We start from the raw sequence: 22,709 nt of genomic DNA, 5'->3' as shown, positions 1-22,709 counted from the left end.
CCACCAAACCGTTATTCACCTGATATTGGCAAGACATCCAAGTATCCAATTGCAAATCATGTATCCACTGAGAAGCTGTCTGAACCACTCAAGGCTTTTGTGCATTAGTTGTCCGCTATCCATATTCCAACCAAGGTCTCTGAAGCATTGAAAGATCCTAAGTGGGTCCAAGCTATAAAAGAGGAGATGAAAGCCCTTGAGAAAAATCAGACTTGGACATTGGAGACTATACCCCGAGAAAAAAAGACTATCGGATGTAGATGGGTGTTTACTATAAAACACAATGCAGATGGATCTATCGAGCGATACAAGGCAAGACTTGTGGCAAAAGGGTACACACAGACCTATGGTATAGACTATGAAGAAACCTTTGCTCCAGTTGCAAAGTTAAACACCGTCAGAGTCTTATTGTCCCTTGCAACTAATTTGGATTGGCCACTACACCAGTTTGATGTAAAGAATGCTTTTCTACATGGCAAACTCACGGAGGAGGTGTACATGGACATTCCTCCTGGATATAATACTACTCAGACTGGAACAGTTTGCAGGTTACGAAAAGCATTGTATGGATTGAAACAATCACCACGCGCATGGTTTGGACGGTTCACCATGGCAATGAAGAACAATGGTTTCAAACAATGCAACTCAGATCATACTCTGTTCTTGAAACATCGAAAAGGGAAGGTAACAGCATTAATAATCTATGTTGATGATATGATTATTACTGGGAATGATAAACAGGAAATATCACAGCTACAAGACTATCTAGCTACGGAGTTTGAGATGAAGGATCTAGGTGGACTCAAGTATTTCTTGGGAATTGAGGTGGCTCGATCGCAGCAAGGCATATTTCTTTCTCAAAGGAAATATGTCTTAGACTTGTTGACAGACACAGGAATGCTAGATTGTAAACCTGTGGACACTCCTATTGTTCAGAATCATCATCTTGGAGAATATCCGGATTAAGTTCTAACTAACAAAGAAAGATACCAAAGGTTAGTGGGAAGATTGATCTATTTGTCACATACTCGACCAGACATTGCTTATGCGGTGAGCGTTGTCAATCAATTTATGCACTCTCCAAGTGAAGACCATATGAATGCAGTTCTTCGGATACTTAGATATTTGAAGTCTGCGCCTGGAAAAGGACTTATGTTCTCAAAGCATGGTCATCTAAATATTGATGGTTATTCAGATGCAGATTGGGCAGGTAATGTAACAGATAGAAAATCCACATCAGGTTACTTCACATTCGTGGGAGGTATTTTGGTGATATGGAGGAGCAAGAAGCAGAATGTAGTAGCTTTATCCAGTGCAGAAGCCGACTTTAGAGGCATGACTAAAGGGATTTGTGAACTTCTTTGGTTAAGAAAGTTGCTTATTGAACTTGGGTATAAACCTGCATCCACAATAAATCTCTTTTGTGACAAGAAGGCTGCTATAGCCATTGCACAGAATCCGGTTCAGCATGATCGACTAAACATGTTGAGGTGGATCGACACTTCATCAAACAAAAGCTTGAGGCTAAAGTGTTTCAGTTTCCTTTTGTGAAATCCGAGGATCAATTGGCGGATATTTTGACAAAGGCGATTTCCAGTAAAGCATTCCACAATTCACTAGATCAGTTGGGCATTGGCGACATCTATGCACCAACGTGAGGGGGAGTGTTGGCGTGACTTGTGGATATTGACTTACTTTCCTTACACACCAAGAATTTCTATTATAATTGTAATTAATTTACTTTAATTCCTGATTTCCTACTGCAAATAGATTTAGGAATTTATTATTTACTTGCTCATTCAGGTTTCGTTGTATTATAAATATGACCTCATACAAGGAGAATAATACACAGAAAATTCCCACAAACAAATATTCTCTCATAGTTTTCATATTTTAGCAATCAGACTCTGAATGTAAATAATTAAGAAATGGACATTCTTAATTTTAAATTTCAATATTATTTGTTCACCTGAAAGATAAGGAGACATTTTACTTGGATGCTAAAGACACAAATATACTATTGATTAATCAAAGATCAAATCCAAATTCATTTACCTTCAAAGCCACACATGATATGTGATGAGTATAAAACTGGAATAACAATATAAATGTTATGATACACATAATAATTCTTTGACGTAATATAACATTATTGGTCGAGAAGCTTTGCCGTTTCAATTAAGTTTTTCTTGGTACGTGACGTTCACCATAAATGCTGATATCTACTTTTATGACCCAGTTAATATCTCTGCGGGGCCCTAAAATCATGGCAGCCCTCCCTCCTCCATGGACCATCCCCTCCCTATAATATCTTCACCCTCCACATCACATCACATCACATCACATCACATCACATCACATCACATCATTATTAAATATATCCTGAGATGCATATATTTTATATGCAGTGGCCATGGCAGACAACGCATTGCCTCGTCAGTATCTCACTGTCTTATTAGTGGGCCCCACAACTCTCGCATCGAGGGCGCTCCTCTCCGGCCCCACTCTCTGGGTCCCTTGGAAATAGTTTGTCGCACTAGATTTGCTTTCATCTCCCGAATGGACCCTACACCCCACATCTGGACCAGCCTCTGTTTTGCGTACGACTCGTCGCACTCGCATCGTGTTTCACCACAACTCTCCAACCGATTTACCCATATTTTATTTCTATTTTATATTTTTACCTTTACGAAACGGTGTGTCGTCACTCTCCAATCAGTAAAGATAGCAGTGACCCATACGCTCGAAAGAAGTGACCCGTGAGAAGGAAGGAACAAACAAACTCATGGAGAATCCGATGTTCAAAAAAGAGTCACAACGTTAAATACAACTTTGGTCGGTTTTACGTACACCATATGTACAGTACGCTCTACAATAATACAGATACAGATTTCTTGGTTTTTATCGAGTGCGTAGCGCGCATAGCTCATGTTAGCAAACTCCCAAAACCGTCATTTCCTGCTTAAGCCATTACTTTCCCACCAAAAGCCTAAACCCCCTCTTGTAATTTAACGACCTCCCAACTGAAACCTCACCGGTGGGATATTTAATTATTTTAAACAAGAAAAAAAAAAAAAAAAAAAGGAGGGAAACTAATGTTAAATAAGGGTTGATGGTAATTTGATTCAACTTGGGGGTCACATCACATCCTCTTGAACGAAATTTTTATGGAAAAAATTGAGTAATTAGAACAAATAAATATAAATAAAACGGACAGTTGATGGTAAATAAGGTCATTGAATTTGAATCTCTTTTCTTCTACAAGTTAAAATCTTCTTCTAAATAGTTGGCAGAGGACACTTGATGATATTTTTACAAAAGAAGAGGGACCAAAATGAAAATTTAAAATTCTCTCCATTTTTACTATCTTGTCCCTCCTTACTTCTTAAAACATTTTGCCCATACAACCAAACTCCCCTAAAGATATATTTTTCTTTCCAATTTTGGCCCCTACCCACCAGACCCTTCACAATGAACTACATGAACAGTTCAGATTGCACCAGGGTGTAGTAGTTGGCAGCTTCATCTTGAAGCTCCCATAACCCATCACCAAAAGAAAACCCATCCATCATCAGCCCGTTAAACCCAGCATCTTCTGCATCATCGAACCTACTAACTTCCTCTCTCTGGGGAATCCCCAGCTCATCATCAGAAGCTTCTAGAAGGTGTCTCATGACCCTCTCGCCGTCATCTTCTTGCTCATCCCCCTCCTTCAAAAACCCTGAGTTTGTATTCGAAGAAGAAGGTGAAGAAGAGCCAGAGGAAGAGGAGGCATATCCTTCAAAGGCTGTAGCAGCTGTGGAATCTGAGGACTGGTTAATTTCTTGGTCTGCGTCGGAGTTTGGAAATGCAGTGAGAGGGTCAGAGGCAGAGTCAGAGGAGAGCTCTTGCTGAAGGGTTGTGATAATGGAGGACAAGTCTTGTGAGGGTTCCTCTTCTTCTTCATCGAGAAGAGAGAGTATGTGGTTGTAAGACTTGTGGCGCTTAGGGTCCTCGCAGTCGTCTGCTAGGGTTTCTTCCCTTTGGCGCTTTGAAGGTGTTTGGTCAGCCATAGCCATGACAGAGATGAACAGCGAAAGTAAATTGCAAGAGAGAGAAGGAGAGAGAAGGGAGAGCAGAGATAAATAGAAATACCAAGTGGCTAGGAGGAAGAAAAGGCTTTGATGAGAGAGAGAGTAGGGGATGGAAAGTCTTTATATAGAGAGAAGGGGGGAAAGTTGGAGGTCCGGTCAAAAGGGCTCAAAATAAGTGAAACATGGAAGCTGCGATTATTTAATGCATTTTTTGGTGTTGTGTTGTGTTGGATGGAAAAAGATGCTTGGGAAACTACTAAACTCATTAAAATATAAATATAAAATATAAAAAGTCATTACAAATAGCTGAAATATTATTAATTAATGATATTGTTTACTGCGTGACCGTTGGATTGGCTTTTGGTGTTGTCGAGGAAAATGTGCGGTGGGTGATTGAGATGGGGTTTTGTATGAGGAGGAGGAAGATATCGAGGCCCCAAAGATAATGACAAAAGCAATGAGGAAAAAGAGAGTAATGACATGTCAGCTGCGAGTGGTACGAGTGGCAGATCTCTTTAAATTGTTTCTTTAATGGTCCCGAATTTTAAGACGCAGAAAAAATGTGAACTTTATTATTTTTAAAATTAATAGATATTGCTGACTATACTTTTACTTTTATTTTTATTTTTGGGTTTTTTCACAACGGCTACGATATTTATTGAATATGAAATAGTAGTTACGAGCCACGTGTCCCGACGTTAATCTACCTTGACGGTGGATCTTAATAATTTTGTTTTTTTGTTTTTGCTTGCCATGGATGGCATGGCAGCAGGAAAAACGGTGTAAGCTTTTAGCCCAGGCACGCGATCTGACGTGTTTCATGAGAAAAACTTATAAAAGGGGGACACTACAGTGACTTATTTTATGGCTTTTTTACATGATAATAAGTAATAAGTTTGAGAGGCTCTAACTTTTTTTTTTTGGACTTTCTTCTATTTTTTGCTTGATATATGTCATTCTCCTTATACTTAAAACAATATCATTAATATATTATACAAGTTAACTTTCACTTTTCAAGCTTACCCTTATTACATGTATTCAATTTATCCCAAAAAATTCACAACTTTCTTAACATATTATGATTTTTTTTTTTAACCTTCAATTATTATTATTTTTAAATGTATGTTTTTTTTAAAAAAAAGAGAGGAAATGTCCATTTTTTTTTAAAACACAAAGGACTTTTTTTTCCTTTTTCTTTTTCTATCTAAACCCGTTGTGTTTTTTTTTTTTTTAAATAAAAAAAAGGGACATTTCCTCTTAAAAGCAGATATTTTCTTTTAAAAAAATAATTGACGTTGGAAAAAAATTAATAAGATGGTAAGAAAGTTGTGAACTTTTTTGGGATAAATTGAATACATTTAATAAGGGTAAACTTGGAAAGCAAAAGTTAATTTGTATAATATATTAATGACATTGTTTAAGTGTAAAGAGAATGACACATGTCAAGCAAAAAAAAGAGAAAGTTAGAGAGAAGGTTGCTAGTATTCCTCAAGTTTGAGATGGCAGCATTCTCGTTATATGTAAGTTCTTCTCGTATTTAATGGCAGTAAATTGTTAACCTAATTAACCTTGTTTTAATTAATTAATATATCTAGCTCCAATTACTTGCTAAGGAAGATGTTAAAATGCAAAATGTTTGAATTTAATGGCTTATATGGCAATTTGACACTTTAGAAAAAAAATGAACTATGCTCGAAATATCAAATATCATATTATTTTATTATATTTTAAAAGCAAATGGGACACATATGATGCATAAAATTTAAAATAGAGGAAATGATAGTACGGTCTATGATTAAAATAATATTTGATATCAAACTTTTTGATATATTATTTTTAATATATCTCTTTCAGCCTTCAAATTCATGTATAATTTGACTACTCAATTAGAACAACTTTAATATTTAATTTTTATTATTTCATATCTATGTGACAATTTATCATATCATTTGGAGATGCTCGGTTGAGCAACAGCTGCGACACTTTGATTTTTTCATGTCGAGACGAACACACACCACAAAGATGAAGATAAGATTTGAAGAAACGATGGGCCAGACGAATTAATGGTCACTAAAAGGCAGTATTCAAATGTTGCAGCGCATAAAATCCAAATTATTCTATTTTAATTACTGCAATTTTGTTTGTTTTGGACTGTCTCTGTCGCTAGGGTTTTTCTTCAAAACTTCCAACTAGAAAAAGAGAGCAAGCCCCAGTCGGCAAGACAAAGTGGGAATTAAAGAAAGAAAATTATCGGTTTGGTTTACACTTTGAAACTTTAGACTTCAAAGAGACAATATGTGCATTTTTCTTTTATCTTTTTCTTGGCACAAAAGAGACAGCGGCTGAGCTCCCAACAAAGACCCCAGTTTGGTGGATTTACCATGCATTCTCAACCAGTTCACATTTACTCGGTATCCTCATTCGGTCGGCCGGCCCTAACTCAGCCAACCAAACAAACCCTCCCAAAACGATGCTCAATTACCATCCCTACCCTTCTGGTATAAATCCCATGAAACAAGATAGATGGTGGACGAACATTATCATTAAAGTCAAATTAATATACCTTTTCTATTGTTCTTGAGTGATAGAAAAATGAACAAGTCGGGTCAAACAGTTTTTGTGAGGCATTAAGAAATCAGGGATCTAGATTCTCGAATTCGAATTGGAGTTTGAACAATACTTTTGGTCATTTTCATCTTTACAACTTGATCTTGTTCAATAATGATAACATATATATGTGTCATTTGTTTTCAGAAAACTTGTTAAGCATGCAACCATATATTCATTTATAACACGAATAACAAATTTGTTGGACATAAGAATAATGAATCATGATGTAAAAAATTTCTTTTAGTTTTTTTCCTGTAAAATCTGTGATTCATTAGAAATTCATCTACACGGGTCTATAATAATAATTCTTTTTTTTTAGTTTCTTTTTATTATTATTAAACTGAAATGACAAATTAAAATAAAATATGTTCAATCATGTGATTAGAGAAATAGACATACAATTATATATATGTACGTAACTTCTGTCACGCTTCTTTTCCTCTTTTCTAAATCAATAATCAACGCACCACTTGCCATGTTAAGGGCGGTTCTCTAATTAGATTATGTCATGCTTTAATAATCAATAATCAATCTTGATGTACATGCCCTATGTTTTTATATTAGGCCGGCCGGCCATATTGAAGAAGTTGCTCATGAATTTCAGTAAAGACGACAAAAGCCTAGCACCGATGCCAACTTCCCCAAGTTATTTTTCATTGATTTAACTTACATCATTATGTTATCTTGTCTATTTTTTTAACCATTTAGTTTGCGCAAATAAGTTTAAAGTACCAAAGTCTGCATCTTAGACTGCACGTATGTATATAGTGTATAGAATATAGTATTTTCATGTAATTAATTACTGAATTTTTAAAGTCACCCTGACCCAAGAAAAAATATATAAATGTTTAAGTAACCGAGAAGGTTCATGTTGAAGAGTTGATGCTTCATGCCTGACCAAATTATTTAGTTAAAGTAACCCCAAATATAGGGGCATGGGATCTTAATCACGTGGACTGTTGCGTTAAATTAATCTCACTTAAATATGTTAACCCCAAATAATATTATTTTGTTTCGTTCATTATGAACAGTTGTCGAGCAGGAATTAAAGTCATCCTCTAATCCCTGGCAGTGTCTTATATATATATATTAGATTTAGATGTTCAACTTAATTATTGAGATGAAATAATTACGATTTGTAAAAGGCATCCCAAGCAACAATCAAGATTAAGAAAATGGGGACAAACTTCGCTTTGTCTGGATTATGCTGGATCGCCCCGCTTCATTTTTTTTTAAAATTCGTATTCTGACCAATAGACCTCGGCATTTTTTATTCCAACTAAAAATATGCCATGAATGCATTATCACTTCAACTGATAAATTTCTCAGTTCTATTCAAGAAAATGGAGGATTTAAGAATTGAAGTCTTGTTGTTCGTGGCGAGCTTAAGTTGGGAGCCCCTGCTAATAAAAAAAAACATGTCATCGAATATAGTAAAAAGTTGATAGTTTGTAATACATTTTTAGTTGAAGTCGTTAAAAGCATTCGCTCGCTTGCTTGTATACTTAGAGGTTTTGTTTATATTTAAGTTTGGGGTTTAGTTCTAAATCGGATAATGGAGATTATCAACAACTCATATCATAATCACAAGTGCAGAAAGCTCTAACATTAATTAACTAGCCTTGTAGGAAGATTTTTCTTCTCCTTCCAGCTTGAGATTTGACCAGAAAAAAAGCACCAACGGCAGATAAAAGAATGAATATAAGTGGGGACAAAAGGCATGAATAGATTTATAGATAGATATATCCGAATTTTGAGATGGAGAGGAGAGAGAGAGAAAGAGAGAGGAACGTGCGACATCTGCCAAAAGGAAAACTCGAAAGATCCATGTGGGTGTGGGTGTGGGAGGAGGTCATCTTCTGAGTCATCTGCTGGTGCAAAGCACGTGGTGAGTGAACCTAATTTCATTTTCTTTTCTAATTAGTGCTTCATGACATAATCCTCGTAACATGGATCTCCTTTCCTTTGGCTTAATTCCCAACAACTGATTATATATATATATTTATGTACATGTCGCAGTGCGTTTGAGGGCTTTGAGCTGTCACACATACACACACATTAGGTGTATCTTGAAATGAATAAATAAAGAAAAGCTTATAATAAAATTTGATTTTAGTTTTGAGGTGGTCTGTCGAATGCTGAGTCATAATAAATGGTGCATGAAAATTTGGTTATAAGTTTCCATAATGTGTGTGCCTCAACCACTTGGCAGATAAGGACACCATATGATATTATTCCTAGCTTTTTTCTGATTATAATCATGTTATGTTGTTGGTTGCATGGGCTTTCTCTGCTTGCAGGGTTCAATGATGTCACTCACTCTTGTCTTGTGCTTCTGGGGTTATGGCTATATTTTGGTACATATATATACACACTACTGTGTTCAATAATGCACATGATGTCTTTCTAGCTAGGTCAGAAATAAATTATTCATCATTTTATTAATGCACACAGAACAGAGAAAGGGATCGGAGATCTATCTATTGGAAAAAAAGGGAGGAAAACCATTGCTTTCATGGATATGGCCAAACGAATATGTATCTTCGTGGAAAAGAAAATCCACTAATAATGGAGAAAACCCCCCTATGCTTGGAATTTGGAATTTGGAAATGTCAAAATCTTACTAGAAATTCAAAGATAAAGAAATGCGACAAGTCAGAGTTGTTGAATATTCTTAGCAACACAATTTCGTTAGAAACTTCAACGATAATGAAATTCAACAAGGTAGCCTAATATTGCCACGTACTTATAGCTCAAGTAGTTAATGTTAAGAGCAATTATTCATGTACTCAAGAGTTTATATTTGAATCCCCCTCTTCTAATATTACTTTTTATCAACAACAACAACAAAAAACAATGTGGCCCAAAATTTATTGTAGAAGAAGTTTCGTAGCAACACAAATGACGATTTCTTACTTGCTAAAACAAATGACAAAATCATAACATATGTTAGAGTATCCACAATGGGAGGGTGTATATGGGGGTGTATGTTAAATATACACCATTTGTCACCGGAATCGTCTCCAATGGGGAGATGTAAAAGGTTGTAAATATACATTACCACCATGGAGATGTAAAATAAAATGTACATTTACATCTATTTTTACATTTATTGCAGGCGGGACCCACTCGAGAAAATAGAAGAAAAATGAAAAAAAATCAGCATAAAATGCTGGGACCCGCGGCTACGGTAATTGCTGGAAAAAAAAAATCACATGTTTGTTTGCTCATTTGTGGTTTTCATGCTCCCCTACAATGTTTTTGGATGAAATCATATATTCTCCGAATTTAAATATTTTTAGGTCTATTTGTTCGAAAAATTAAAATTAACCTAATACAAAAAAAAAATAATAATTTTATAAAGTAAACACAAAATACAAATTTAACACAAAAACGAATTAAGACAAACAAAACAATTATACATCTTAGATTTACATCTTTTTCTCTTGGAGCAAAAACATATTTACACCTTCTGAAGGTGTAAAAGGAATGTAAAATGGCTTTACACCCCGAATTTACCCCCCAACAACTGTGAATGCTCTTAGAACATGGCATGTATGACTGTCATCTTAATTAAGATGCTACAAATTAAGACAATATTGACTGTAATTAGGACAATTCTAAACAATAATACATTGAAATAAAATGAAATTGAGTTACTGGAATTCTTTATGATTTATTAACAATTCAGGCTGTTAATTCCTAATTATAGAATAATCATGTGGCACCATCACTGAAGGTTCTCCGTCGTTGATGTCAATTTCATTCATTCTTTCAATCACTGGAGCGAATCTTGTAGCTAGTCTCAGCACATGATTTATAGCTGAGTTGATATTCCACATAGGCTCATAGCATTCTAGATTATTAGGCACTAAGTGTAGTGATCATATCTTTGAAGATCTTAAAAGTCCAAAACCAACCCAAGAAAAAAAAAAGAAATGTGGGTGTCACTTTTTTTTGGCCCGACATAGAATTGAGGTGTCACCTAAGCATAGGTGCTATATGCTCTTCCCATGACAATGCTCTCCTCTTTTCTTTGTGGTAAAATTGGGGACAAAATTTAGGGTAGATGCCTCTGCAAATTCGAATATCCCTAATATATATTACGTGGGTTTTTAATGCGTGTGGTTGAAGTTTAAAGTAAGGGCTGGTGAAAAATTATTTTGATTTGTAGACCAAAGAACTTAGGTTTAAATTTTTATGACATGATAATTGTGTGGAGGGACTATAATAAGGAGTTTAAAATGAGGAGGTCAATCTCACCATCAACAAATGTAAAGAAATCATGAGACTTAAAACAGTTTAAATGTTTTGATGGTAGGATTGGCCTCCTCAAATAGCCTCGTCACTTTAAACTCCTCATTGTTGCATCTGCTCATAATTGTGTTTGTGTGTGAGAAGTTCTCATTTACCTATAATCTAGACTATCGCTTGTATAAAATTAAAATTTTTTTTTTAAAAAAAGAAAAAGTAAGGGCTGCTTCCCATAAATTAATTACGAGAAGATTAGAAAAAAGATTGGGATATTTATGGGGGTTACTTTTGGAGGAAATGGGCCATCCAATCCAGTATTTTAAACCGCTAATTCTGATCAGATATTTTATGCCACCACCCACCATTGTCTTGAAAGATACTATAAAAAGGAGAAACGAAATCTGTTTTTTTTTTTTTTTTTTTCCTACAATCTCCCATCCCATGTTCTTCAATTAGTGGGAGAAGGACATAAAAGCCATTATTAGGGCATCAAAAGGAATTTAAATCCATGGTGATGGTGGCCTTATCCACCACTAAAGAAATAGGTGGCATTTGAACTTTACGTTTGATTATGGGCCACCTGCATTATGCACTAACAGTTGTTAACTGCTCCTCCTGGAAAACATGGACTTTTTTTAAAGTGGTCAATTTAGACATTATAGAAGAAACCCAACACAAGGGCCAATTAGCTACTCAGCTGACGATTTTCTTGATACATATGATTTACATTATAATTTATATTCCCTTTGACACCTGACCACCTGCTTTTGATTAGACAAAAACCAGAAAGGAAGACACAAGTTGATAACTGTGTTGTTTCATACGTGTTGTGTGTTTTATTTGCTAACAGTGCAGACCATATCCATACCATATGGTTGGAGTCAAGATCAGTAACTTGTTACCACTTCGATATGTTTTCCCTAGCCAATCGCGGTATGCACAGTGGGGTCAAATGACCTTATGGACCCTATAAAAGCAAGCTAGAAGGTCCCTTTTAATGGCTGTGTGACCACATGAATGGCTGAAGGAGAAGAAGTTGCCCAGCGCACTTCAGTTTTTATTTATTTATATAACATGCTGGCCAAAACAGCGTTGTTTTGGCCCAGCCCCAACGAATTTTTTTTAAAAAATACCGGACCAAAACAACGTCATTTTGGTCCAGGTCTTTTAAAAAAAAAAAAAAGATTTAAAACACCCCTCCCAACTTTGAGAAATTATAGAATAGTACGGATGTACCACATCAGCGTATGATACTCCCATTTAAATTTCGCCACGTGTCCATGTTTGAAAAGAAATTAATTACTTTATTACAGTTGGACTTACTTAATCTTTATCTTTTAAAATAAAATTAGAAAAATAAAAAAGAAAGAAAGAAAGAAAGAATTTTCCAACAACCCTTCGTCCCCAACCCAAACACCCATAATCCCCAACCTGTGCCACCCTTCTCCTTGCTTTTCCTCTTCAAAATCGGATGCTCAGCAGACAATTCACCTTAGAATCCTGTTTTGAACCCAAGTATTTTATTAGCCAAATCAAATTGAAGAAGATTGTCCTCCAATTGATGCGCTCTAATCACAATGGCAGCACCTTGGGTTACTTGGGCATAGCCCAGCATCCACAAATCCCAAACACAACACATCTTTGTTCACTTGCACCATTGAATTTGCAACAAACACTCTCTAGTACACTCTCACTTTGCAACACAAAATCAATGGAAGGCACAGCCGATGTGGATTGAGGTGAAGCATACTCTGAAACGTGCTATAGACGCCACCCTAGGAATTTGACAGGAAGGGCAAGGGAGAGGGGTGGAGCAGGTTTGAGTTGGAGACGGAGGGTTGGAAAATTCTTTAATTTTCTTTTTTATGACTTTTCTAGTTTTATTTTAAAAGATAAAAGTTAAGTAAGTCCAGCTGTAATAAAATAATTAATTTCTTTTCAAAAATGGACACATGTTAAAATTTGAATGGAAGTATCATACGCTAACGTGGTACATCCGTACTATTCTATAATTTCTCCCCAACTTCAGCATCTCCAAAACCCCCAAACCTAAATTCTCAATCTCCACCACACACCACCACCACCCCCCCTCCCCAAAAACCTTTAACCCTCTCCCCCATCAAACCTTTAAGTCCTAGCTCCTCTATTGCCACCGCAACTAGCGCCGCCACCTCAAAAAAAAAAATTTGTTGAAGTTTTACACTATGACCCTATGACACAAGATTCATGGGTCTGTCCCTAACTTAGCTGCACGTAATAGTCTGTGATTAGCAGAGATAACAAAACAGTGCTATTCCCATTTCATATAAGTTTCTCCCGTGAAAGTTAAATTATATATTAGGCAAGTACGAACCACCGGACTTCATTTAGCATTGATAGTAATCTTTTGTAGGGGCACAAATCGTATTGGGCTTTATTGAGATTCCAAGCTTGGTAGCCAACCAAGCTTCAAGTCTGATTAGAAGGCTTCCATGGGCTGTAAAAGTAGAGGCCATGTATCTGGTTGTATGATAAACATATAAGAAGGTGACAAGCCCATTTTGGAGCTATTGGACTAAGTTGCAATGTAATGGTCAATTTTAGGAGTGCACACACATTATAAAAGCCCACGAATTGTTTGTGTTTTGGTCTTACCTTAAAGCTTGCAAGTAGTTTTGTTGTTTGTTCAAAACAACGTTCCGGGAAAAAGGATAAAAAAAATAGATTAGACGCCACCCTACTTTATCGTCCACTAAACAGGACAAAAGATAAAGGGAGGGACCATGGCAGCCCAATCAACACAGAAGTTCCCTAATCAACACAGAAGAAACAGATAACTATCTTATCATGTCAAGCAGGTTAAACGTGCATAGACATGACCACATCTATATCTTGTCTGATTAAAAAAAAAAAAGCAAGTCAACGCGTGCTACTTCATGGAAATTCTAAACCTACCAATCAAATCAGAAAAATGCATAGCAAAAAGAGAAGAACTGGGTTTTCGACTTTGAATCATACTGCAAAAATCAACACTCGGTGAAGAGAAGACGAGCATAATCCATTTTTCCCTCTTGCGAAACTTCAAGTAAGACGATTATCGTGGACGAAACAAAATAAAAATTGGATGAAGATACAAGGAAAATGAAATCATAGCAACTTGTTTGTTTGTATAATTCCACACGTCTGGTTTTAGAGTCGCAAACCATAACTCTTTGTTCTTTGAGAAGAGCATCGAACAAGATATGTAGACAACTATATTTAGAAGCAACAGTAACACTAACACACAAGAAAAATAACTGTTTCTTAAAATTTAGTCTTATCACGACTAAAATTTTATACAAGGAACTCCAATGTAGCCTCCTCCTCCAGCTTCTCGGAATCCATAATGGCCACAATTAGCTGACTTGAGACAGTCTAACTTCCCAACGGAGTAATTTGGTTTTGCCAATAACAGGAAATGTTGCATACATCATCACATCTTTCGACAACGGCTTTCTTTGCCTTCCAATTCGTAAACACCTTCAATTATTTTGTTCTTCAGATAGAATCAAAGCTTACATATGGCACATTACATCATATTACTTTTTGTTTCTTGCCATAAACGTTTATACTCGCATAAATTTTAAAACGGAAAGTTGCAAATATATATCGCCTATCGATTTCATCAAGTAATGTAATCAGTTCATAAGCCAGCATCAAAGATAAAAAACCTATCAGGATTTATTTCCTCTTTGGAAGACAACACAAATACAATTAAGAAAGGGAAACTCATACAACTACTTGTGTGTATTTAAAAAGCTTCAGCAAGCAATATACTGACAACCTACCAATGTGTTGGTACAACATATTATTGAACCTGTTCCTATCCTACATGATGCCAACCTTTAAAATTTCTCATGTCACTAAAAATGGGGGAAGACAAATTCCATCGGAGGAAAATCAATAGAAGTTTGAAAATGAAACTGAAAAAGGGAAAAAAAAAAAAAAAAAAAAAAAAACTCAAGATTTCATTCCAAGAAAACATTCACTTGAATCTTGAGTAAAATCCAAAATTCTTCCCCATTCTCCCCCACCCCAAAAGGGATTTAACAATCAAAAAAGAAAGGGGGGGATTACCAATTAGCAAGACTCCTGTGTTGAGGGACAAACCAATCTTATACATCCCAGTCTTCAGCATCCCATCACAGCACAATTATAGACAAAGTTACCCGATTGCTTTCGCGCAAGTAAGTTCCACTGTGGAGGACCTTCACTGGGAACCCATGCATTGATCTCGATGAAACCTTCACCTAGAGCCCTAGGCCCGCCAATAACTATAAGCCGGTCTCCGCAAGCCCTGAATGCAAGACCCCAACCATTCATTGAGACTGCCCGCTCAGGCAATCTCCCTACTGTCAGCCACAATCTTCTCTCTTTGTCATATTTCCTCACCTCCATGTCAGCATAGTCAGCCGCATACAATTCATTATTTACCACTGCAACCAGAGGTGGTGCCTCACCTGTTGCAGGCATATCAGGCTCTCCGGCTGCACCAGTACGTCCAGGAGACATGTTAGGTATTTCTGTCCATGTTCTCGCCTTTAAGTCATATTCTTCCCCACATGTAAGAACCTTTGAATCACTTCCCCCAATCCCACCAATAACATAAAACTTTTCATCCATAAAAACCCCAGAACACATCTTCCGGGGTTTATTCATGCTCGGGAGTGTCTCCCAAGTCTGGGTCTCGGAATTATATAGCTCTGCGGAGCTAAGTATGCTTCCCAGTGAGTCACAACCACCTGCCAAAATTGCGATCTCCTTAAGGCTAGCAGACCCAAACAAGCATCTTGGGGCATTCATCCTCATTCCAGAAGACCAAGAGTTTGTCAAAACACTATACCTAAAGATTACATGGGAAGTCACCTCCTTACCAAATACAAGAAGCTCAGTTCCCACAGCCAAAGACTCCTTATCTGAACACATGAAACATTCATTGGACGTCATTCTCGGCAAGTGCATCCACCGGCGTTGATTGGGATCAAAGGCTTCCCATTCAAGTAGGTGGCACGAAAAATAAATCCAGTGCTCAATCACATCATTCTGCCTCCTCAGTTTATAGAGCTCCCCGGTCCTAACTAATGAGCGGAAGCTCTTGTTCAAACAGGCAATAAGTCCATAAGCAGACCTGGAGCACCGAATCAGGCAGCTGATCGAGTTGTCCCGACCAATCCGATGTATAAGGGAATCTGAATCCGAAGGAACCCCAGCTTGTTGCTGGTCCTCGGATTGCTCAGATGAAGACTGGGTCGTCTCCACCATCTCACAACAATTCAATAGCTTACACAACTTCCTTTCTCGACGCTCTTGGTCATCTTCACCATCAAATCCTAATGGACGCTTGCCATTTGCAAAATCTTCGAGCCGACGGTAACTCATGTAAGGCCACTTGCTTTCTGGCTGGCAAGAGCTCGAAAACACCCTCGAAAGCAAGCAGGACCGACCCTCCAACATGTCTCCGTGAAACAATCAATGGAAAGGCACCAAATTCACAGACCCAATACTAACCAAAGCCTCTTTCTGGGTAAAAATGACAAAGTCCACAGCTAAATTCTAACAATCCAAGCCCCCAAGTCCCTCAGGAAACTCGGTCAAAATACAGAGGCAACCTATTCAGACAGAATTGAAACAAATTGAGTTCAAACGAATGTTGGATTTTCTTTCTCAAAAATATTTTTTTAAACAATGTTTATCACTGATTGCTTGAATTAAATGAAGAAAGTCCAACTTTTTCAGCACTATCTGTCAAACTTTCAGCTTTCCGAATCCAATCAACCAACGATCAAGCTCAATTATATTCAGGATAACAAAAAAAACCTAATCTTTCAATGAATTTTTTTTCTTTTTTGCCTTTTTATATATGTGAGAAAGTCAAATTGCCTATATTGGAGCCAAAATCATGGAATGGGAAACAAACGCAAAACAAGAAATTCCCAGAAAATCTAAGACAAAGGTTAAAGAACAAAATGAGACAACTTTTTTTTTTCAGGATAAGAAACAAAAATCCTTATCCTTTGTATATGAAAAAAAAATGAAAATTGGGTTGCTATGTAAACCTAATCCAGTGATACAAAGTAGCAAAAATTTATCAATATCAGAACCTAATTTTGAACTTCCAATTCAACCAAAAACAATAAGCAACCTAAAACCCAAATTAGATCTCTTCACAATTGCTGATTCATAACAAACTTTTTTATCCAACAAATTTTCTCAAAGCCAAGTAAATTTATTTATTAAAAAAAAAAAAAAAAGGAAATGAGTAAAGAAATGCGAGGGACTTAGTGACTTACGGATTGGATAAGAAGAAAAAGAAGCCGGTTGGAATTTTCAAAATTTAGCAACCTCTCCCTCTCCCTCCCTCTCTCTCTCTCTAACTCCAGTCCTAACTTCTCCCTTTAAACTCTGTGTCGTGTGTATTTGCTGTTTCTGTTCTTCGCGTTCTGTCTCTCTAGTTGTCCTTTGGATTCTCTCTGCAAATCAGAGAAAGCTCTGAGCTTCGGCGTTGGAGCGAAATCTTTAGTGAGGCCCCCTCTTTATCTCTCTTAAACCATTCTTTTTAACATTTATAAAAAAATTTAAAAATAAAAACAAATTTTTGTTTTTTTTTTCTCTGTTTTTAATATTTCTACGTTAATTTTAAGATCCTAAAATAATATTATCGTATTGGTTAATATAGATGGGATGAGAGAGAAAGAAGATGTGATGCAGAAGGTGGAGGTGGAGGTGGAGGTGGGGCCCTCTAAAAGCCTGAGAGGTTCTCTTTTTTGTGCTGAGGTCGCCGTTATGAAACCGGCAACAGGCTAAGGCCGGTAGAGACACGTGTTGACTGGGGGCAGACTCGCGACTGTCTGTCTCTGGTGTCTACGGGCTGTGAGACGACTCCGTAGCTCTTACGTCTTTTGCAGCCCGCGAAAGATCCAATTTCTCGCTCTCTCGTGTGCGTTTAAGTCAATTTCTCGGACTTTCCGGTTTGCTTCTTCGGCTTTCGTATTGGAGGCTGCGATAGTCTGCGATGCATGGGATGAGGAGCTTCTTACACTCGTTGCTTTTTTGGTGGTTACGAGTTGTTTTAAACGGCGGGTGTAATTATCCCATATTTGACCGGTCAAATCCCTTTTTAATTTTGGGTTTCAGTTTCATGCATGGTTGTTAATTTCATTATTACTTGGAAACCTATGATAGGGCCACTTTTAAATCATCAAGATTTATGAGAGATTCGACCCATTTTAATTTAAAAAAATCCCTTTTTTTTCTTTTTCTTTTACAAGGGGCAAGGGTAAGGGGTAAGGGGTAAGGGGGGTAAGGGGTAAGGGGTAAGGGGGTGTTAAGGTATATACGGCCATAGACTTATAGAGGGGACAATCGATTAATTCAATTAAATAAAAAATTATCAGGCAGAGCCATGATCCATCCATTGATGTGAAAAGAGAATTGTTGGGTTTGTGGCCCTTTAAAACGTCCTCCCATTGGATGCTTTTTTTTTTAAAACTTTTTTTTATTGAGGGAGGCGATATCATACTAAATTCACACACACTACACGGATGCTAAAACTGGAACCCAGGACCTTGCTGATGAATTAAATACTCCAAACCACTATACTAGTGGGTCCTTTGCCATTTGATGCATTTCTTATTCAATGTTCTTCCCCTAATATCAAAATCAGTGTGTCATTTTCTTGCATTCTATCTAAATTAGGCAAATTAGTTGCTCTATTATTAGATTTAATTGTGTAACGTATAAGTTATAGCATTGATTGCTTCTTTTATTTTTCTTCAGATAAAGTAGTATGTTTGATCCATCAATCACACACTAGATAAATGGTATGAAATTTACATTTTTTTGGGTATTTTGCCAAACGTATATTATGGTTACTTATTTGAGCAAGAAAGGGAAATTTTGATCCATATATGAGGGTTAGATTGTTGTTATGTTAATTAGGTAAAACCTAACTAACATTTTCATCAATAGATGGAATAGCGAATGGCGGAAAGAGCGTTAGAAAAAGTTATTTAGTATTAATTAAAACGGCAATTAATAATAGAACCGCATAATTATTGAGACATTACTAATCAGCGACACCGACAATGAACGCTCCTACTTCCAAACATTGCAATCAATTTTGATTCCTTAGCTTTGAAATTTGATTTTAGACACTTGCACTTTAAAATTACGTGTGGACGTGCTCAAATTAGAACAATTCAATTCATACGTAGAGAGACGGGTCAATCCATTGCATTTGATCAACTTTCACTATGCCTAGATTCGGGATGATCACTTTCAAATTTTAATTATGGGTTTTTCACTATTTATAAACTATCTCAGGACCAATAGGCTTAGGAAGTTTTCCCACCTAGGCTATAACCATGAACTTAATCATCATATGTACCTTTTATTTTATTTTTATTTTTCCTCTTAATTCCAGCAGCTGTCTTAGACTTTTGCAAATTAAAAAAAAGATAAATAAAAATTGAAAACCAAACAAGCTTTTTGGCCTTTTTGGTGGAAAACTCCAAGTAGCCAAGCTTAAGTCAAATCACATGAAGGGTGGAAACCATCATCTGCCATTTGTTACTGGTCTTTAAGTCTCAAATTTCAACCTCCAAAAAGAAGGGCCCTTTGTCCCTTTGGATAGGATAAGAACTTGGAGATAACCAAAATTCTTTATAAAAAAATTTAAAAAAAAGAGAGGAAAAAAGAGCCTCATTTGACCACGTCAAGGTAAACCAAAAAAGGGTAGGGTTTGGATTAGTTTAGATTATCTTGTGATGAGGATAGTGAAATGGATTGGATTGGACGTGTCATAATCTGATTATGAACCCCCTCATTCATTTCTTCTCACATTCAATTTCTTCTCACATCAATCACACACCGACTACCAAACAAAAAACAGGTAAGCTTACATTATAAACCTTTCACATTTCACAACCAAAAAACTTGCAGCATTTCTGTGCTCTCTGTGTGCGTGACAAACATTTTTGAGTCACCTATGAGCTGATCACCTGAATGTGAACAAGTAGCTCCAAATCCTAATGGACTCCCACAGACTTTTCATCATTCCGTCATTATCGACTCTTTACAATATTTAAAAAAAATTTAAGTTTGATTTTTTTAAAAATAAAAGTTAAATGTATGTGGATGGGTAGTTTTATTTTGACAAAACAAAGACTCGGTATCTTACAATAATTTCTCCATTCAAAAAACGTAACTTGGGAGTTTAAGCAAAATATTTGTTGTTACAAATTTCTAATAGGGTGGGTAAGCTTTTATTCTGAATGCATGGGTTTTGCTTGTATGACTTGATGGTATTGTCATGGGTAAAGAATGGCAAAGATTTTGTTCCTTTTTTTTCTTCTCTCAATTTATTTTATGAGTTTCACGATATTATGAGTAATGCCAAAATAATAATAAATTAATAAAATAAAAGTTTTTTTTTTAAATTGAGATGTAAAACATTTTTTATCCAGTAGTTCTGAAACACGCACTGATGCACGTGCGGGGGAATGCTCTAAGTTTAGTAATCACTTTTACTTCTTATTAAGTTAAAACAAAAAAATTAATTAAATTATATACAAAATTATTTGTTTCTTCTCGATAGGCTAAGCTGTGTAAAGAATATTTCCATAGATTTTGCGCGCGCCTATTTGAGGCCAAAGACAATGATATGAAAATACGAGCCACGTGTCGGCGTTTGCACGTGGGTGGTTCTTTGTTTTTTTTTTTTTTTTTGAAAAGCACGTGGGTGGCTATTAGTGGACGCTAAAATGTTCGAAAAGCCTCGATGCTTTATCTTTCTCTCTGTTAAATTAACGTTATTTACCACTTAATTAATACGGCCGCTTCTATTATATTGGTCAAGCCGGAAAATACCAAGCTAAACACGTGGGAGAATGTCCGCCTGTACCGGCTTTTGTTTTGTGTTTTCTTTTCTATTTTTTCTTACAAAATAAATATATATATTATACGAAAGGATATTCAACCACCAAAATGTTTCTTATTAGACGATTACTTAAGTTATAAGTCCTAGCCCGACTTTTGCTTTTCATACACCTTTAAATCACAAAACTTCGTATTGCGTCTTTTTATACGAAGAAAATTATGAGTAATTTGTGCCTTAATTTGTGTTTGAAAATTAATTTCTCCAAAGCAATTTAGTTGTATTTTTTAAAATATAAAAAAAAAGAAGGAAAATGATGGGCGGTGATAATGATGATGAGTCACATGATTATGAAAGTGGAGATTTTGGTGGTTTAGGAATTATGACTAACATTGCTACTTTTTCTTCCAGGTGTTGGTCTCTAAATCCTTTGGGAGATTAACATTATCCCTTGAGATCCAAGTGTCAAACTTTGCACCGCTTTTGCTCAGCTACTTTTTTTATTTATATAATGCTTTATTTACTCGTTTTCTTTTATGCAAAGATTGAGATTTCCAAGGCGATTTTGGCAAATCAGAAATTTAAATTAATTGATAAACGCATGAATGTACCAACATTAAACAACAACAAAACGCAAGGTGTCCAATATTTTGTTTTATGGTTTTTTTACATTTGGAAGTAAGAGAAATTAAAACCCAAAAATCCAACCTGAATAACTCTCCTCATTGTCGGGTAGGCAGCCTTTAAAAAAAATGTAATTGATTATATTTTCGATTGATTTGGAAAATACAAAATATAAAGAAATTGTGTTTTTCTTGGATGTGCTCGAAACTTTTTATTAAAAAAAACAGAAAACGATAAATAAGATATGCAAAAGAATAAAAAGATAAAGGTGGTTGAAAGTGGAATATATAGCTAAGTAGAGATCGTACTGTATATATATTTATCAATTAATTAAACCTTGTTATTGTAATTTGCAAGTAGATATCGTACTTGTTAATTACTTATTTAATTAATTAATTAAACATAGGAAAAAGTGGTGTAAACACGGCCACGTGCAAACATCATCTTTAAGGATCTTAAGAGGAAAAATAAATGAATAAAAATTAAATGTATGTGTCGAATAGGAATAGGAATGGGATAAAGAAACAAACTTCAAAACCAAGCAACTCCACTATCTCTCCTCCTCCTCCTCCTCCTCCTCCTCCAAAGAAAGAACCCACAAAAACAAAAAGATTCTGGCGTGCACTCACAAAAATTATAATAATATTCACGAACCGAGGCAAGTCTTTTCTCCAATGCGGCCCGACCACGTGTCGGTCATTTGTGTAAAGACGTGTGGTCATGTGGAGCATTATTGGACGATGAGAAAGCTGTTTAATCACTCACTAATCGCAACTCACACACACCTCAAACTTCAAAAGTGCTCTGCACTCCGCACTCTGCGCCCCCAACTTAACTTAACTTGTTCATTACCAAATTAATTACATTTTAATAGCTACTAATTCATTTTTAAAAAATAAATGAAGAAAAAGAAAATACACCTTTCCATTCCAAAAGATGATGCCTAGGTCAGGCCCGGCCAGATAAATAAATAAATAATTTTATTCTCTTGTTCAATTCATGTCAAGAATATGATGTTTGTCTAGGTGATTGATTTTAACGTTTATAATTTTATAAATACATGTGTTTTATTTGTAACTTTGCATATTGTATATTACTTGTGGTTTTATATGTGTAGGGTTGCTGAGCACGCAATCTAGTAACCACTGAGGTGTTTTAGCTAGCTGTTGGGGCTAATTAGGAGGGCAATGCAAATTAATTAAACTCACTAATTTCACCCAATTGTTGAGAGGGAAGACTTTGTAATTGATATTTGC

General features: G+C 36.0%; 2 protein-coding genes across 2 annotated transcripts; both read right to left on the bottom strand.

Annotated features, from left to right (window-relative positions):
• Nucleotides 1-3,201: 3,201 nt before the first annotated feature.
• Nucleotides 3,202-4,288, bottom strand: LOC117612562. The gene has a single exon (XM_034341251.1). It carries the CDS (start codon nt 4,056-4,058, stop codon nt 3,477-3,479), a length of 582 nt encoding a protein of 193 aa, XP_034197142.1. The 5' UTR covers nt 4,059-4,288; the 3' UTR covers nt 3,202-3,476.
• Nucleotides 4,289-14,613: 10,325 nt separating this feature from the next.
• On the bottom strand, nt 14,614-17,525 carry LOC117615192 (F-box/kelch-repeat protein SKIP11-like). The gene is made up of 2 exons (XM_034344233.1): nt 17,246-17,525; nt 14,614-16,564 (listed from the first exon to the last, which is right to left on the bottom strand). The coding sequence occupies exon 2, from the start codon at nt 16,407-16,409 to the stop codon at nt 15,087-15,089; it is 1,323 nt and encodes a 440-aa protein (XP_034200124.1). The 5' UTR covers nt 16,410-16,564; nt 17,246-17,525; the 3' UTR covers nt 14,614-15,086.
• Nucleotides 17,526-22,709: the final 5,184 nt, after the last annotated feature.

This window comes from Prunus dulcis, chromosome 1 (genome assembly GCF_902201215.1).
Source record: "Prunus dulcis chromosome 1, ALMONDv2, whole genome shotgun sequence".
In the NCBI taxonomy this organism is placed as follows: Eukaryota; Viridiplantae; Streptophyta; class Magnoliopsida; order Rosales; family Rosaceae; genus Prunus; species Prunus dulcis.
The sequence above is the reverse complement of the archived record's forward strand: the minus strand, read 5'-3'. Positions and strand labels throughout refer to the sequence as shown.

Coding starts and splice junctions, on each gene's coding strand:
- LOC117612562 (XM_034341251.1), bottom strand. CDS start 4,058: ATGGCTATGGCTGACCAAACACCTTCAAAGCGCCAAAGGGAAGAAACC.
- LOC117615192 (XM_034344233.1), bottom strand. CDS start 16,409: ATGTTGGAGGGTCGGTCCTGCTTGCTTTCGAGGGTGTTTTCGAGCTCT.